This window comes from Chrysochloris asiatica, unplaced genomic scaffold (assembly GCF_000296735.1).
Source record: "Chrysochloris asiatica unplaced genomic scaffold, ChrAsi1.0 scaffold01473, whole genome shotgun sequence".
Classification (NCBI taxonomy): Eukaryota; Metazoa; Chordata; class Mammalia; order Afrosoricida; family Chrysochloridae; genus Chrysochloris; species Chrysochloris asiatica.
This window is the reverse complement of record NW_006409991.1, coordinates 1-18819: the sequence shown is the minus strand read 5'-3', so window position 1 is coordinate 18819 and position 18819 is coordinate 1. Positions and strand designations below refer to the sequence as shown.

The window sequence follows — 18819 nt, the reverse complement described above, 5'->3', positions numbered from 1 at the left end:
ATTGCTGACCTTTGGGTTAACAGCCAAGTTCATAATCTACTACGCTACCAGGAGTTCCTTGGCTAGAGAGTACACATGTCAGCTTGGCTGAAGGGGAAAGCAATATACAATAAGGTAGCCAGCTCAAAAAAAAAAAAAAAAATCAAGAGTTAAGGGTAACAGAGATAAATCCTGCTACATACAGTCCTGCAATAATGGTGTGGCGCTGCAGGATGAAGTACTGGACTGCAAGGTTGGTTGGAACTACAAGATCAGCTGTTCAAACTCATCAGCCACTCCTCGGAGATTCTATAGGGTCGCTATGAGTCGGAACTGATTCGACGGCACTTAACAACACGGGTAGATACATGGAGACACCCAGGCAGAAAGGTGTGGGAGTACACCCCACATACATATAGAGTTTTGTTGAAAAATGTTTGTGCACAGGTAGTTTGCTTTGCTGTAAATATATTCATTCATTCATGTGGTAGAGCACACTGGGAGCCAAGCTATAACAACTTTTTGTTGTTGATGTTTTTAAGTGCTATCAAGTTGGTTCCGACCCATAGTGACCCTATATAGGTCTCCAAGGAGCAGCTGGTGAGCTCAGACATTTTTGCAGTCTAGCGCATTAACCCACAGCGTCACACCAGGAGTCCTACTTTTAGACATATCCAAATACCTTGAGAGAATGCTTCACGGGACTCAGGGCCTTGGTCTGAAGGGACACAAAAGTCAACTGGCATGACATAATCCAAAGAGACCACGCTCTACATCCTGCTTTGGTGAATAGTGACTGGGGTCTTAAAAGCTTGTGAGCAAACAGTACAAAAGAAGTGGCCCTCTCCCTGTCCAGAGGAAAGAAGAGTCCAGTGGACTAATGGGGTCACTCGAACCCCAGTCTCCACAACCTTGAGATGCTGCCTGGCTACACCACCAATTACTCTGAGAGGAACCACAACAGAAGGTCCTGGATAGAGCAGAAGAAAAATGTGGAACAAAATTCACAAAAACAAAGACCAGGCTTAGTCGGATAGAAACTGTGGCCCTTAGTCACCCCTCAGGTCTAGAAATGAACTCACCCCAGAGGCTCATTTTCAGCCACACAACAGGCAGCTTTATAAGGGGGAGCAGTAACACTGAGAGGCTCACACTTCTCTGAATAATGACCCAGTTGATCCACAGAGCAGCATTTGCCCAAGAACAAATAGTTCAGCAGAGTTAGGGAAAGAGGAGGCAAGGAGACAGAGGGAGGAAGTAGGAGGACGATGTTCCGTTGTGGAACAATCAATGCCATGAAACAAATGTGTGTGGATTACTGAATGGAAAACTGATCTGCCCTATAAATCTTCAACCAATTCACACACAAAAAACCCTGAAAAACAAAAAGTTAACACCTCTGAAGAAAATGGGGAGGTCAAGTGCACAAACTGATGAGACCTTGAGAAACGGCCCCCTTGGGTCTGAGGGAGGCAGGACAGAGCTTGTGCTCAGGGGTCCCCAGAGCCCAGGACTCACGAAGCCATTGCCCATGATGCGATAGAGGCCTTTAAGGGACTCCAGGTCCTTATTGGTGAAGTGGAACTGGACCATCCTCGAGTTCCGGAACAAAGGGCCCAGGGTGGTCTGGGGGAGACACAGAAGCCGATTACCGTGTTAGCAGGGGAGTATGAGAGGAACGGGAATGGGGATGAGAACAGGGCTGAGGGGGACTCACCAGGAGCTGCTGGGGGATGAGCTGCATGATCAGTTTCTGCGGCCATTGCTCCGTCTTCCTGCGAGGAGGCCAGGACAGGGTCAGCAGGCTGCACACCCACCCGACCCCCACCCACCCTGCCCTCATGGACACCTACAGGTTCTCTCCATGGTTCACGTAGACCTGGCAGGGCAGAGAGCGCGTCAGCTTAGTGTTGGCATCCACAGAGGCGGGCTTTGGCTTCTGAGGGGCCAGAAGAGTAAGAAGAGTGTTGTGATCACAAGGGGCTACTCCCGTCCTGGATGTCCCAAAGCTCAGGAGCTTCCCAGGAACCAGGGCTACGCCCAAGACCTTCAATCCCAGAATCCTCTAAGCTTCCAAATTCCTTAAATGCTGCACTCTTCTCCTGGCGCCTAAACCCTATACTCCTATAACCCTACTCTCTTTGATCTCTGTTGGGACCCCAAAGGCCAAATTTCTCCAGGTTCTGCATCTAATAAACGCATTCTTACTCTGTCTGCTCCTTAACTCGGGGTTAACTTACAGCTTCTTGAGACCAGAGTCTCACACCTCAGGGAACCCCAGCCTGTCCCCGCCCCCAGGTCCCCTGTAAGTCCACATGGCTCCCCCAAGTCCACTCACCTCCTGCCACTCGAGGACCCCACTCCAGGCCAGAAGTTTGTTGGACACTGACTGCTGCCCCCCAAGTGCTGGAGCCCCTAACTGGGCCGGGGAGGGGCCGCTCACACCTCCTGGGGCCACCGAGCCTGCCTGCCAGAGGGGAGGAAGGAGAGCAATGGTAGTGGGGTCAGACTATGAGAGGGAACATCCTGACAGGACCAGACTGGGCACCCCAACCCCCAGAATGCTGTTCTACTACCACCCCTCTAAATTTAAGGACTCCCAGGAACTACAAATCCCAGGATGCCTTGGGCTCCTTAAGGAAGCACAAGGTCTACCATCTTTCTAGACCCTCGAATCTCAGTTGAGTCAGTAGCATGAAGTGCATAAGCCTGCAAGGCTCGAGCCACAGCCCCTGGGCCCTTCTCAGGAAAGCCAACAGCTCACTGTGGGCACCTTCTCAGCCACGAGGAAGGAAAGGTCATTGGGGGGAACGTGGGGGGAGTGCCACCACCTACCATGGATGGTGCCCCAGTCTGCACAGGGGGAGCCAGGCCTGAGCCGGGAGCCACGCTGGACACCAGGCTGGGCTGGGACACGGGAGTTGGCTTCGGGGCTCCAGGGGGCCCCGGGGGCATTGGGGGGGCTGAAGCCTGGCTGAAGGGGGTACCCACTCCTGAAGCAGCCTGCTGGAGAGGGTTGATGGGTGAGACTGCAGGAGAAGAGCGGGAACAGATGTGAGCGGACATGGGTGAGGTGAATGACTGTTGGGCCCTCCTTCCCCAACTTGCCCAGGACTCACAGCGTGGGCCCAGCCCAGCCTTCTGGTTCTTGGCGGCCTCCACTGCGTTCTGGGCAGCTACCTGAGCCGCACTCAGATTCCCAGGGACCTGAGGGGAGACGGGAGGGTGGTGAGGATCACGTACCCCAACCAAAAGGCAGATTTTCTGGGAGGGATCAGTGTCTCATGAGGTCACAACGTCCAACATCCCATGGCAACAAGACTCCTTTAAATCTCGTATCCTGAGGGAGGCTCCCATCATCCCAACATCCAATGGGGCCGTCCCAAGCCCCAGGAACTCATCCTGCTCCTAGTGACGCCTTACCTGGTACTGCTGAGGCACGGGGGGCAGAGGCTGCTGGGGTGCTGCTGAGAGCGCGGCACCAGAGGTGGGGGCTGGAGGCAGTGGGACGGGCTGCTTTGGCTGGAGGGGTCCTGGGGCTGAGCCACCTCCGACTGAGAGCCAGAAGGATGGAGAGGGGCCCAAGAGGAGAGAGAAGAGCCAGTTCACGGGTGGGCAAGGGAAGCCCCCCTCATGTTCCCACCCCAGCCTGAGCCCACACCAGGCCTCACCGGGCAGCACAAGCCCCCGCACCAGCACCATGTGCCGGGGGTCCTGGCTCACATCTGTCGGTGGCTGCAGAGGTTCCAGTAGGGCTGGGGGAGCCGCCTTCTCAAACAGAAGCCGCAGAGCAGGCAGCTTCCGGGGAGACACGATGGAGAAGTGGATGCCTTGCTGCAAGGAGAGGGTGGCGAGAGAGCCTTCAGGACGGCCCTATAAATCACAACTCCCAGCAGGCCTTGGGCAGGTGAGCTTGAGCTTGTTCAACAAGAGTAAGATGAGCTGGCCAGAGTCTAGGACTCTTCTGTGGCCCCTGTTGCCCCCCACAAACCTAGGGAATCTGGGACTCCAGCCCCCTTCTTCCTTAATCCCAGGATTCCAGGACTCCAGCCTCCTCTTCCAGATGCCTTCTCCCTCAAACCCCAGAATCCAGTTCCAAGCCCGTGGTCCATCCGACCCTTCCTGTGGCCCCAGACCCTCACCTCCCCAATCTTCTGCACGAGTTTCTCTGTCGTGTACCCCGAGTACATGGTACTCTCCACAGCAGGCAGCAAGTACGGCGGCGAGTTGCAGATGAGGAGGCAGACGCGGTGTGTCTGGCCACTGCTGGGGACAAGGAAAGCCATGGAGTGGGGGCAGCAGGGACCCTGAAGAGGGACCAGGCTGAGGTGCAGGTGGCCCGCCAGTCTGAAGTCAGGGGGCAGTGTCCCCACATTACTAAGGAAAACACTGCAGCTCAGAGAGGTGAAGCAGCTGGCTCTAAGCTGCCCAGCAGGCAGGTGACCCAGCTCTGGCTGACTTGCACACAGGGTGACTGAGACTGGACACTGGCCAGGCCTCCTCTGCAAACAGCGCCTCTGGACTCTAGACCCCTGGGCTTACGTACATCTGTTCTCGCATCTTCTTGAAGTCATCGAACAACTGCAGGGCGGTGCTGAGGCCCTCGGCGATGAGGCTACAGCTCTCACCTCCTCCACCCATGAACCTGTGGGGAGAGACACTCAGCCTTCAGGACCACCTGAGCAGCCTGCTCCCAGGCTGCCCCTCCCCGAGCTGCATTAATCTCAGATCCACGGGGACACAGTCTCATCTTCAGTGCTGGTATGGCACCAGGCCAATAGCATAAGGGACAAGACACCTGTCACCTTAGTTCAGAGGAGCGGCCTAGGCCCTAATCGGAATTGAACAAATAGAAGCAGCTCATTTGTCGAAGGTTTTTCAGTATATATTCTCTGCCACAATGAAAAAAAAAAACAAAAAACTTATTATTGATTTGGTGGTTGTGATGTGCTGCAGAGTCAGTTCTGACTCATAGTGACCCTGTATAGGGTTTCCGAGGCTGTAAATCTTTATGGGAGCAGAAAGCCTTATCTTTCTCCCTCAGAAAGGCTGCTAGTTTTGAACTGCTGACCTTGAGGTTAGCAGCCCAACTCGTAACCACTATGCTACCAGAGCTCTTTATACTATTGATTTGGGGGAGGGAAGAGAGAGAGACCAATTTAGTGCCTCTGTGTCGTTGAAAGCAGAAGGCCAGGAGGGGCCCAGTTATAAGGAGGGGGCTTCAATAAGTCATGGGAAAATTCTATTCTCTTTCAGCTCCATTTCTCCAGGAATTTTTGGGAAAAGACCCTATTTTACACTGGACTTTCACAGTCATGTAACTTAGGGTGGAACTCACAGAATGAACGAAAACCTGGGTCCACCCCTGGCTCCTGCCTGCCTGTTGTTGGCAAAAATCAAGACACAATATTCAGCCGGGTCTTTGTATGACTTGAGATAGAGATACCTTCCATTTGTTCTCCACAATATAATTCCCTCATGCCTTGACAGTCCCTATTTAACAGGCTATTAGGTCCCCCAGGTCCCAGGAGGTCCTGGTCAAAACGAATGTTTTTACCAAAGACATCCTGTGTGCTGGGCACTCTGCCCAGCCTGCCACCACACCCAACAAGGCCCAGGTCCTTGCCTGTTTCACTCCCCAGGGACTCCTAAGTATTCACACAAAGCTGGGTAGAGCCAGGTGTTCACAATAGCACATGTACAATGAATAGAGGGATGAATGACCACAATTCACAATACCACGGCGCAATGGGCCTCCAACAAGGTGGAAACAACCTTTAGGATGACAGGCAAACACATTAAATGGTTTGTATCAACCAGGGCATCTTAGAAGAAAGGGCCTGCTGAGCTACTTCTACAAATCATCCACCAAAATCCCATGCAACAGAGTCCTACTCTGACGTACACGGAGTCACCGAGAGCTGGAGTACACTTGATAGGAACTGGGTGGTGATTTTGTTTTGCTTTTGCTTTTTGTTTTAGAGTTCCACAAGGTGTTGTGACTGTATGGTGGACTGTCTGTCCATTCGTTGTACATGTTATTTACCTTCCTAGCTCTATTCTGGAGTACGGTGGCTCCATATAGGATAGGCACTGGACGAGAAACACACAAAGTCAGCAGTTCGAGCCCGCCAGCCACTCTGCAGAAGAAAGATGAGGCTTCCTGGTCCCATCAAGATCTATAGCCTCGGAAATCCTATACAGGGGTCGCTATGAGCCAAAACGAATTGGAAGGCATGTAACAAGTTCTAGTCGAACTCTGAGTCACTAGCTGTGGGAGCCCCTGGGTGGAGCAAGCAGTTAAAGCCCTCGACTACTAGTTAAAAAGCTGATGCTTCAATTCAGAGGTGTCTCAGAAGACACACCTGGCTACATGCCAACGATGGGGTCGGCACAAGTAGGAATTGACTTAATGGCAGTAAGAGCCGAAACAGCAGCAGTTGTGGGGTACAGGGGCGGTGGGGGTGGGGAAGACCGCCTTTGTAGGATGGTAGCATCAGAGAGTAATCTTCCCAAAGCAAGGACATTTTGGAAAATCACACTGCACTCTCTGTTCCTCCAGGTACAAACACTCAAGATAAAAGATATGGGAGAATGTAGTAACAGCGGATTGTTTTACTTGGCTTTTCTAGTTATGGTTCAGTAGCTCCCAACAAACGACTGGGAGGAAGTAAGCACATAAAATCCTTTTGGTCCACCATGGGGACTGGAAAATTTGCTAATAATGCAAATAAAGTGGATCCATGCAGACAAGGTATGTTGTTGTTAAGTGTGTGGAATCTGTTCTGACTCACAGTGACCCTGTATAGGGTTTCCTAGGAGCGGTTGGTGAGCTTGAACCACTGACCTTGTGGTTCAAACTGACCTTGAAGTACAAAGTCATTAACCCACAGTGCCACACCTGGACTCCAAATAAGGTATGGTGGTGGTGGTGGTGGTGTGCCATGGAGCTGGTTCCGACTCATAGAGACCCTGCATAGGGTTTCCGAGGCTGTAAATCTTTATGGGAGCAGAAAGCCTTATCTTTCTCCAGCAGAACCACTGGTCGTTTCAAACTGCTGACCCTGAGGTTAGCAGCCCGATTCAAAACCACTTCACTACCAGAGATCCTTAAAATAAGGTATATGGTTGTTGTTAAGTTCTGTGGAGTTGGTTCCAACTCATAGTGACCCTGCACAGGGTTTCCAGGCTGTAAATCTTTATGGGAGCAGAACGCCTCATTCTTCTCCCACGGAACCACTGGTGGTTTTGAACTGCCAACCTTGAGGTCAGCAGCCCGATTCGTAACCACTATGCTACTAGAGCTTCTTATATAAGGTATATGAAACCCTAATTATATTAGCCAGTTTTGCTATCCAGCTAGGCTGAAAAAGAGGTATCTCAAAGGTAAGGAGGATTACACAAGCATCAAGAAAAACAGTGGGAAGTGTGCTGAGAACCCCTGAGATCCAGGGGCCTGGGAGTTGGGAACTGGGGGACATTGAGGAGAGGGTGTAGTGAGCTTCGTCAAGCAAGAGAGCTGATTGCCTTCCACCAGTAAGGGGGTGGGGGCGGGGCTATGGACACTTACTGGGGAATTAAGAGCTTTGTAACACCTGTGCAAGCAGGGCAGAGGCCAGCCCAAAGGGCCAGGGGTGAAGTTGGCCTCTGGACATGACACAGAAGCTGTTCTAACCAGCAGCTATATTCTAGTGCCTGAGCCATCTCTCCTCCTGAACTGTAATCTTACACTTCACTGATAAATCCCATAATCCTCAGCACAAGGCTGAGAGTTCTAGGCAGTTATTGGATCAAATGATTGATCCCGGCAGAGAAGCCGTGGAAGGGGTGGCTGGTGTTAGAATTTGTTTTAAAAAAAAAAAAAAAAAAAAAATTAGAGAGAAGAGGTGTGTCTGACCTTCACCTCACAGGAATCAGCCTTAGGCTGATGCAGAAGGGTTTCCCTGCTGCGTGAGGTTAGAGGTCAGACATCATCCATAGACCATTTCTACAGAGTGTGAAGAAAACCTGATTTTCTGAGACTGGGATGCAGTGAATTCTTTAATATGGCTCTTCTAGTCTTAGTCTAAGGAGCTCTGGTAGTGTAGTGATTACGAATCAGGCTGCGAACCTCAGGGTCAGCAATTCGAAACTACCAGCTGTTCCGCGGGAGAAAGATGAGGCATTCTGCTCCCGTAAAGATTTACAGCTTCAGAAACCCGGTACAGGGTCGCTATGAGTCGGAACCGACTCCACGGCACATAGCAACAAGAAGTCTTAGTCCAGGTATCTCCCATCAAACAACTTTCTTGGTGGGTAAGAGAAGGTGGGAGAAGAAAAGACACTGATAAGATGACAAGAATCATCTGGGGATGTTAGCAGAATTTACTGGAATTGCAAAAACTTGAAACTCTAGCACGAGCATAAAATGAGCCCTTTCAGAAGCAGCGAGGGGCTTCACTACCATTCAAGAAGAGCCAGGAGTGGAATGGGTCCTTTGGACTCTGAGATTCCCTGCGCAATGACTCTCCTCAATCCATGGACAGAGAGCTGTGACCCCTGAAGTGTGACAGAGGAGTTGCAGCACCAGAACCCACAGCCCGAAACACAAGACAAGAGTAAGAGTGGTGGACTTTCTAGCCCTTGGATCAAATAGAGCTAAGTAACTTGGGCAAGAGGCTTGCTCACAAAGTGGGGTGTGCCTCTAGGCATTGAACTGGGTAGGGGTGGGGTTAAGTTGTCTGACCCACTAAGCTCCAGCAGAGTGCCTTCAGGCTGAGGCTTAGAGTGCCTTCAGGCTGAGACTAAGGAGTGGTGTGTCCCGCAGGCATTTCTCAGCAGCCCTAAAAGAGTTTAGTAACAACACTAACCTGTTAACTTCTCTAATAAATCCCATAACTACAAATATGGTGGAGTCTGGGGTGGCGCTGTGAGTTAATGCGCCAGACTGCAAAGCCGTTTGAACTGCAAGGTCAGTGGTTCAAGCTCACCAGCTGCTCCTTGGAAACCCTATACAGGGTAGCTATGGGTCGGAATTGACTCAATGGCACTTACGAACAACAAACACGCTTAACAACACCAAACACTTATGGTATAAGTTCTGCAATGAATTATCAAACCCAACTGAACGGAGAGGGCTTTAGCAGGTTTGGTGTCACATTTTTGGCATAGACCTACCTCCAGTTTAACAAAAACAATATTTAGAAAGGCACATGGAGGAGGTTCAGTGACAGAGTACTGGGAGCGATAAATGAGGGCTCAAAATGTTATCAGTGGATTGGCAGAATTCCTCAGCGCGCTACAAAGCATTTTTATTTGCTTACGTAGACGTCTTGTTCTAAGTTCACTGCAAGGAGTAGATATATGATTAAGCTGTTTTACAAAGCATTTCTCTGCGACCTCCTGTTATTATCGTTAGCTGTCAATCATGGCAACTCCGTGTATTACAGAGTAGAACTGCTTCCTTGGTTGTAATCTTCAAAGCCAACCACCAGCCCTTTCTTCTACAGGGTCCCTGTGTGGGTCTGAACCACCACCTCAAACTGGTGACCTAAGCCCAGGGACAATAATTTGTTCCAAAACAATGGATAAGTATTATAAATAAAAACTAATAATACCATCTATGACCTGGCCTATGTTAGGAACAGTGGGAGCAGGAGCTCCTGGGTCTGAGAGTTAGGTTGTGGTGGAACACTGCAATTGAACGCATTGTGAACTATCAAAATCCCAACCAAACTACTGAAGGATTCACTTGGCAGAGCTCTGGCATCCATTGGGTCAATTCCAGCTCTTAGGGATGGCTGACAGAGTATGACTGCTCCTAATTAGTAGGTGAGCGTTTAACCATTTTGCAACCAGGGGCCAGTGTGCCCATCAGAAGGAGCCCTGGGGCCATATAGAAAACGGGGTCACCACTCCAGTCACAAATGGAGGCAGAGGCAGACACCAGGGCTCAACCAAGCCCCCCTGACGGAGAAGGTTTTCCTGCTTCCACACCAGATATCACACAGAACCTGCCACATAAGGGACTTGGGGACAAAAACACAACCCCTTCTCAAAGAGGCCTTTCAGCTTACCCACAAACACCCGTTCAATCCCCATTCCTCACCAGGTCCCCCAACCCGCCCCAGGCAGGGAAGGTGCTCACTTAATGCCATCGAGCCAGGTGACAAACTCATAGGCGCTGCTGGTAGGGGCGTGACACTGGACGTAGGACTCGGGGGCGCAATCCACTGTGTTGAATACGACGAGGCTGTACTGGGTCCCCCCATACTGAGAGTGAAAGAGGAAAAAACACTTAACCTGGGCCCCCCACCTCAGACCTGTGAGTCGCGGTGGGATTTCCCTCTCCTCTCTCAGACCCGGGGATCGGGGTGCAGGATCGCGTCTCCTCCCTCAGACCTGGGAATCCCCCGCCCCCCTCAGTCCCAAGAGTCCTGAGACTCACGTCTCCTCCGAAGTCCGTCTCCGCAGGAGGACCACCATTGAAATACCTGCGAAGGGCGGCGGGAAAGTCCGGGTCAGGTGGGAGGTAAAAAGGGGGCGGAGGAGGACAGGGGCGGGGCGCGGAAGCCCACTCACTCGATGGCCGGGAGCAGGTAGTGCTTGCGGAGCCCCTCGAAGTAGGGCCCCAGGTTGGCCGTGCCCTCGATCACAAACACCACGTCAGCCACCAGGCCCCCGGCGCGGGCCGGGCCCTCGGACCCGGGGACCATGCCCCGAGCGACAGCCACCACCGCCACCGCCGCCTCCGGGGCGGAATGATCGGAAGTGTGACTATGCGGCGCGCGCATCCTCGCCTGGCAGCTACGTGCTGCTGCTGACGCTCCCGCGGCCATGTTGGTGCGGGGCAGACAGGGCGCCTGTTTTCCAGTTCCTGTCAGGCTCATCCAGGGGAAACTCCGAAGAGGTCTGCGAGCTCTTTTAAGAGCTCTATGCGGGTAACTGGGTTCTTGGCAGGACTGTGGAGAGGAACACATTCAAAGAGGCGCCATTGACAGCCATCTTTGAGCGGGGAAATGTTATTTCCGACTCTGTTCAAAATCCGACGAGCAAGAGATTTGGTTAATATGCAACACGTAAACTACCCTTGGTTTTTAAGAGGGAGAGTAAGTTTCCAATTACGTTCTTTTGACAGACGGGAGTTTGGGAAACAGTCCAATCACATCCACCTAATTGAGGTTGCTAGGTAACACTTTAAAGTTGCCCTCAAGTTGGAAGCGAGTGCAGCTGTTCCCTCCACCTCCAAAGAGATTATTCCAATTTACGGAGAGGTTGCTAGGCAACGCCTAATAACTGTTTTCTGGGAGAGGAGCCAGAAAATGGGCTGAGATCATAGACATATCCCAGGTGGATTAAAAATGTAAATGTAATAAATGAAACCATCAAAATAATCGAAGTAAAAGGGCACACTGTTTACTCGTGAAGACTGGAAAGAGTTTCTTGGCATACAAACCCGGCAAACTTAAAATATTGATCAACTGGTTCATAAAAGGCTCCATAAACAAAATTGAAAGATAGATCATAAACTAGGAAAATAATTGTAAAGTATATGTGGACGGAAATATACAACACACACACACAATCTTAATCACTACAAATTTACAGAAATAGACATAGGGCTCACTTTTCATAAAGAAACATTACAATGTGTCATATGAAAATTAATCTTTACTAATGCAAGAGTGCTAACAAAAAGCCTACTAAAATAACCATTTATGATTTTCATGGTATCATTTATGCTATATATATAACATGAATGTGTGTCTGTCTACCGGAGTCCTGGTGTGGCGCTGTGGGCTTATGTGTCAGGCAGCAAAGTCGTTTGAATTGCGAGGTCAGTGGTTCAAGCTCACCAGCTGCTCCTTGGAAACCCTAGACAGGCACTTCACTACAACAACAACAACGTCTATCGAGGCAGGAGGGTTTGGGTCCAATGAGAAGTCTCATGCATTGTCAGTTTGCTCAAGTACAATTTGATTTAAAAAGTGCATTCCTTTGAACACAGCAATAGAAGCATTTGGCCACATTTAATTTTGTTTTGATTTTCTTGACTGAAAATCCTGTCAATGAGTAACAACATCATTTGTTGTTGTTAAGTGCCATCCAGTCGGTTCTGACCCATAGCGACCTTGTATAGGGTTTCCAGGGAGACGCTGGTGAGTTTGAACTTTCAACCTTGCACTTCAAACGGCTTTGCAATCTGACGGATTAACCCACAGCACTACACCAGGACTCCTACAACTTCAAGGACTGCTTAAAGTAAAAGCAACAGGAGTTTATTGAGGAATAAAGACAGTGAAAATGGCCACTCCCATTATACAGTGAAGAACACAGTTTTGCGAAGTTGTAGCAGGAACTAAAAGTTACAGACTCATAATTGGCAGAAAGGTAATCGGGAGTCAAAGGCAGCATGTCTGAAAGTAGGGATAGGTAGATACCAGATACATGGGATTACATGATTGGTTGTTAAGAGTATGTAATTGAAAGTATACATATTCTTCAGTTTATTACAGGATGGTTACAGGATAACAGAAGACAGATTTCTCAGGTGGTGGGTGGTTTGAACCCACCAGCCATTTTGTTGGAGAAAGATGAGACAATATGCTTCTGTTAAAGATGTCCAGCTTTGGAAATCATGATTTATGGAGTCCTTCTCTGTCCTGTCTGGTCACTGTGAGTCTGCATTGATTCAAAGGCAGTGAGTTGGTTATCAAAATTACTTTCTCAATCATATCTTTATTTTCCAGTGTAAAGATTTATTGATAATGCTGTGCGTCTGGACCCTTCAGGTACAAGCTTTCACATCATGAATTTACTTGACCAGAGTGGAAAGGCCCTTTGGGAAGAGATGAATGGTTTCCAACACCTGCCAGACCTCAGAAAAAAAGAACTTCTCCCTGAAGTTATTTATTTAAGTCCGCATCAAAGTCAGGTCAACATCAAGGTCAGGGGAACTGCTGTTAGAAAAGGTAACTTTTGAAATTCATCGTGGATTCAAGACTTGAAAATGGAGTTAAGGCTCTGCTTTCAGATTGTTCTATTTACACCCACCAAGTAAGTGCCTCTGTTTCTGTTTTTATCTTTTTATTGTGAATTGAGTGAAGGTTACTGAACAGATCATCAGTTTTACATTCAACAAATCAGATACTTTGTTTCATCACAATAATTGCAATCCCCTTCATGTAACAATAGTTATCCCAGTTTTTCCCTATAAGAGCCTCTGAATTTTTGTGTGTGTGTGTGTGTCGGGGGTGGGGGGTGGTACTTTTTATTGTGCATTGAGTGAAGATTCACAAGTTTAAGTGCTTCTGATTTTTAAACTTTCGTGTATCCATAAAGTTATCTATTTTGACTTCTACATGCTAGGCAGGCGTCTCAAAACGAATGGACATTTCTTATATAATCACTTTGTCATTATCACCAGTAACAAAATTAAGTTATTTACTATAATAACACCAAGTAATTAGATTTCCTCAGTTCTCTCAAAATGACTTTTTGCAACTGTTTTCTCTCAAAGATTCAAACAAAGACCACACTGATGACTATTAGACAGTTTCTAGAGTGTTTTTTTTTTTTTTATCTAGCCAAGTCTCCTCTTGGATGCCAGAGTCACTAAATGTTTAATAAGTTTTAAAAGAGCCTAAAAGTAACAGATGGAGAACAATTGGGAGTGGGCTTGTCTGTGACTTCAACGTTGATTTTGTGTTTAATCTTCAACCACCTCCTCTTCCACATACTTGGAAAATGGGTTAGAATAACATCATCAACCTGAGCAGTCTAAAGTATGGTCTTCAAGATAGAGTAGTCTAACTCTATCACTTGCTAATTGTGTGCTCCTGGAAAAATTACCTAATTCTCAGGGTTGAGATCATTATTGAAGTGAGCATCAAATGACATGTCTATCAACTTCTTACTACAGTGCCTGGCACATCATATATCATTCAGAAAAAGATGTCATTTACTAGATGTAAATGATAAATAAATAAAAGAATCTTATCTTCATCTGTTCACCTAGTATCAAATGTCCAATCAATGAGCTATTTTAACATTGACTCCTCGTGAAAACCTTCTAATTCCATAGAATACAGTAGTAGTCAAAGTCTTGGTAAAGTATTTTTCCACTTGATTTCTGATGTTGGTATGTACAGGTTTTTTTTTTTTTTTTCAAAAGAAACCTGACTGCAAATAGTAGTTCTAGGTTCAGTACAATGGCTCTGTCGGATAATCACTGAACTGCGAACCACAGGGTTGACAGTTTGAGCCCACTAGTCGCTCCACAGGAGAAAGACGAGACTTTCTGCTCCCGCAAAGATTGTTGTTGTTATGTGCCGTCGAGTCGGTTCTGACTCATAGCGACCCTGTACAGGGTTTCCAAGGCTGTAAATCTTTACGAGTAGAAAGCCTCATCTTTCTCCCACGGAGCTGCTGGTAGTTTCGAACTGCTGTCCCTGAGGTTCGCAGCCCGATTCATAACCACTATGCTACCAGAGCTCCTTCCACAGAGATTACAGCCTTGGAAATCCTCTACAGGGTCGCTATAAATTGGAACTGACTCAGCTGCACCGAACATTACTAGATGGATTACCTTCATCTGGGGAATTCATGCAAAATTCATCTGAAGTCAGCAAAGATCTCCTGCACTCCACGTCCTCTTCTGAATCAGGCTTGAATTTCTGGAAGTTCCCTGTTGATGTACTGCTGCAGTTATTTTTGAATTGCCTTCAGAAAAATATTGCTCGCATGTGATATTAAAAGAAAAAAAAAAGTAACAGAGAAAGGGGAACTAGTCAACAGGTAAGAAAGAATATTAAAATGATGGTGGTGGTGTGGCATGGAATTAAATTCTGCCCTGTTAACTATAAGGAAATTTTTCTTTAGATAAATTGGTTGAATTTACTGATTAAGCAATTCCATTTCTGTATTTGAAATGTTTTTGTTGTCAAGTGCTGCTTAGTGGCTTCTGACTCATAGTGACCCCTGTATAGGAGCAGCTGGTGAGCTTGAACCGCCGGCCTTACGGTTCAAACTGACTTTGGCAGTCCAGTGCATTAACCCACAGTGCCACACCAAGATTAGGAATTGTTGTTGTTGTTATGTGCCATGGAGTCGGTTCCGACTCATAGTGACCCTGTACAGGGTTTCTGAGGCTGTAAATCTTTACGGGAGCAGAAAGCCTCATCTTTCTCCCCTGGAACAGCTGGTAGTTTCGAACTGCTGACCTTGCGGTTCGCAGTCCAATTCGTAACCACTACGCTATCAGAGATTAGGAATAGTGAAACATAAAATTAGATATCTTAAGGTGGACGGACTCTGGCTTCTGGAATTATGATGGATTCAGTGTCCTGATATTTTCATCAGAGGTGGGGCTACCCTTCAAGGATCCCTCCCTTCTGTCTGCCTTCCTGCCTGCAAAACCAAACCAAACCAGGAACCAGAAAATAACAAAAAGGAAGATTTTTGTTTGTTTTGAGGGGGACTTCCTGCACCAGGAAGGTAGGTAGGTGCTGTATTGGGAAAGGCTGGTTCTCCAACTAAAGCAGGATCCCTAGAGCAGCTGAATCCATGATCAATTAGAAACCGGCAAAAGCAAAAGTCCCCACAGAAATCAAATCAAGTAATGAGTTCCCCAAGGAGCTCTGCTAGCGTAGTGGTTACCAAATGGGCTGCGAACTGCAAGGTCAGCAGTTCGAAACCACCAGCTGTTCTGTGGGAGAAAGATGAGGCTTTCTGCTCCTGTAAAGATTTGGAGAAAGATGAGGCTTTCTGCACCTGTAAAGATTTGGAGAAAGATGAGGCTTTCTGCTCCTGTAAAGATTTACAGCCTCGGAAACCCTGTACAGGATCGCTATGAGTCGGAACCCACTCCACCACGGCACATAACAATGAGTTCACAAACACCAAGTCTGCCAATACAGATGTGAAGACTTAGTGCTGTGAATTACTTAAGATGGCCCTTCTGCCCCTGACAGGGGTGGGATGGAAGCGGGGAGGCGGTGCCTGTCGGTTTCAGCTGAGAGGAAATTGTCTGGAGTGAAGACTTGTATCCTCAGTGTTTTCAATCCTGAATTGTAATCTGTTGCTTTCCTAGTAAACCCCATAATAATTAATATTGTCAATGAGTTCTATGTAGCGATTGCAGAAAACAATCAAATCCAGCAGAGAAGTGGAGAGTGCTGTGGGAAAGATGAATTGGGAAAAAGTTTGTCAAACTTCTGCTTAATTGAAATTGACCTTGGGTGTTAATTTTAATTCCCCTGCCCCTTTGTAATGTTAGAGAAGGTCACATGCTGCGGTGGAGTTAATTATTCAATGTCTCTTCTGGCCACAGTCTCTGGAATCTCTTCTTACCAAACACCTTTTATATTGATGGGTCTGGGTAAAAGGAGGTGGCCAGAGACGCTGGTGGCTTATATGATTCAGCTGTGAGTGGTTAACAGAGTTCATTGTGATTGTAAACAACCTGGAGCTCTAATGTGTATAAATTGAGTCATCTCAGAAGCAGCTGCTGAAGATCTTACTGCCATGCAGAACCAGAGTGGAACACGTCTTTTTGGACCCTGAGGTACCTGTGCATTGAACCTCCTTCACCCAGAGACAGAAAGCTGAGACACCAGAGGAGAGGCAGCAAGAGAACCAAGAGGAACAGCACAAAACAGGGTGGTGGGCTTTTCAGCCCCCAGGGCAAGTAAAGCTGAGTAACACTGGGAATGAGACTTGATCGTTGAGTGGGGTGCCTCCAGACTCTTTACTGGGGAGAGCTAGATGTGCTGACCCACAGAGCTCGAGTTGAACGCCTTCAGATTGAGGCTTATGGTGGCCTGGTGTGCCCTTTGAGCATATTTATCAGCTGCCCTAAAAGATATGTGGAGTCCTGGTGTGGTGCTGTGTGTTAATGCACAAGGTCAGTTTGAACTGCAAGGTCGGTGATTCAAGCTCACCAGCGGCTCCTCAGAAAGCCTATACAGGGTTGCTATGAGTCAGAACTGACTTGGCGGTGCTTAACAAAAGATTTTTTTGTAATATTGCTAGAGCAGGTCGAGAGACTGAGGGCCACAGAGAGACCTGGCTGACCTTGCTGGAAGAAAGAAGACATGTGCATTTCTGACCCTGGATGATGACCTGTTAATTTCCCTAATAAACCCCATAACTGTGAGTATGCTGTCTGAGTTCCATGTGGCCTTTGCAAATTTTTTTTGTTAAGTTTTTAATTTGAATTGAGTGATAGTTTACATGGGAGAACACTGCTTTTGTACTCATCCTATCGTATTTCGTTTCATTGCAGTGATTACAATCTTCTCCCTGCATCATCATTCAACAGTATTTGCTTCTATTCCCTCTGTTTTTTTTTTTTTTGGATGTACACAAAAACACTCAGGAATATATAATCGTTTAAACAACCAAAGGGTACATTCTGCAAGCCTGCCTCCTGGCCGCCAGCACACAGCCTTTCTCTTTCCATGAGTCTACTTCTTAGCTGCTCCCTCTCTCCATGTCCTCATCTCTGGTGTCACTGTTAATCTGGATAGGGTCCCACATTCCGCTCGTGCTCTTCTCCCTTGATGGTCCTAGGTAGGGTCCTCTGTTCCTGGAATGTAAGATTAACAACGCCCCACTTTGTTACAAAACTTCTACCTTTACTGCAATTAATTATTGAACCCAGCTGAGTTAGAATGTGCTGTTGGGGAGGGATAGCTGGTATCATTCTTTTTGCAGATGTCTGTATGTCATTTTTGCAAAACTATGTTAGAGTCCACAGAAACAACGTTCAATAGTTATAGAATGTACTCTAACGTGAAATATGGTAGAAGAAGGACACTAAGTTGTGTAGATGAGTAAATGATCCCCAAAATGTGTGGATTAAAACAGCAACATTTATTTGGTAGTGCAGTGGTTACGAATCAGGCTGCTAACCTCAAGGTCAGCAGTTCGAAACTACCAGTTGTTCTGCGGGAGAAAGATGAGGCTTTCTGCTCCTGTAAAGATTTACAGCCTCAGAAACCCTGTGCAGGGTCACTATGAGTCGGAACCGACTCCGACTCCGTGGTACTTAACAACAACAACAATTGATTATTTACAAGATTTGGCTGATCAAGCTTAGCTGGGTCTTGGACTTAACGGCTCTCACTGAGTGAAACCAAAGTGTTGGCTGGGCTATAGTCATCTTGGCACTCGCTGAAGGAAGGAGTGGCTTCCACAGCAGATTCAGTTCTTCTGTTTGTATCATTTTCCCACTGGGCAGCTCACAACTTGGGAGCTTATTGCAGCAGAGTGAGGATGCAAGATGTGTTGAAAACTTGGAACTCTAATGCATACACATTAAACTGTAATGTCCAGAAAAGACAGAATGCAAACAAGATGAAAGTCAGTTTTTAGAACCTTATCTCAGAAATGCCATTACATAAAGTCCTTAATAAGATCCCATCCACACACAAAGCAGATGGCGAGGATGATAGCTTAATGGGATGTGTCAATTTGGCTAGTGGATTGGCAGATAACAGTGTAATTATGATCTAATGTGTGTGGCCAAATCAGTTAGAAGAAGAGCTTCCTTAGGCATGTGGCCTACATGCAGTGTATAAACATGTTTTGGAAAAGCATTCTCTCAACCCTGCAATCTGACTTCTAGTTCTTGGAAATTAAACTAGCAGAGACCTGCGACCACTTGGCTGACCATCAGGTTTTGGGTTTGTCAGCCCCTGGAACCATATAGCATCAGAGGTCATCAGACTACCATCTGACCTATGAATTTGGGATTTGCCAGCTCCCACATTGTGTGAGCCATTTCTATATACACAAACACTTCACTGGTTTTAATGACCTTTTGCTTTCTTCTATATGATGTTCTTGATGTCATCCCAC

General features: G+C 47.5%; 1 protein-coding gene across 1 annotated transcript; it reads right to left on the bottom strand.

The window, feature by feature from the left end:
- Positions 1-661: 661 nt before the first annotated feature.
- LOC102817891 (mediator of RNA polymerase II transcription subunit 25-like) lies at positions 662-10714 on the bottom strand (the record flags this gene model as incomplete). Its single annotated transcript, XM_006878044.1, has 14 exons — positions 10540-10714; positions 10406-10451; positions 10106-10230; positions 4526-4624; positions 4122-4242; positions 3651-3813; positions 3403-3533; positions 3099-3186; positions 2815-3008; positions 2318-2446; positions 1833-1918; positions 1697-1754; positions 1498-1605; positions 662-697 (listed from the first exon to the last, which is right to left on the bottom strand). Coding segments are annotated over exons 1-14 (1518 nt in total), but the record flags the coding sequence as incomplete, so codon positions are not given.
- Between the last annotated feature and the right edge of the window lie 8105 nt (positions 10715-18819).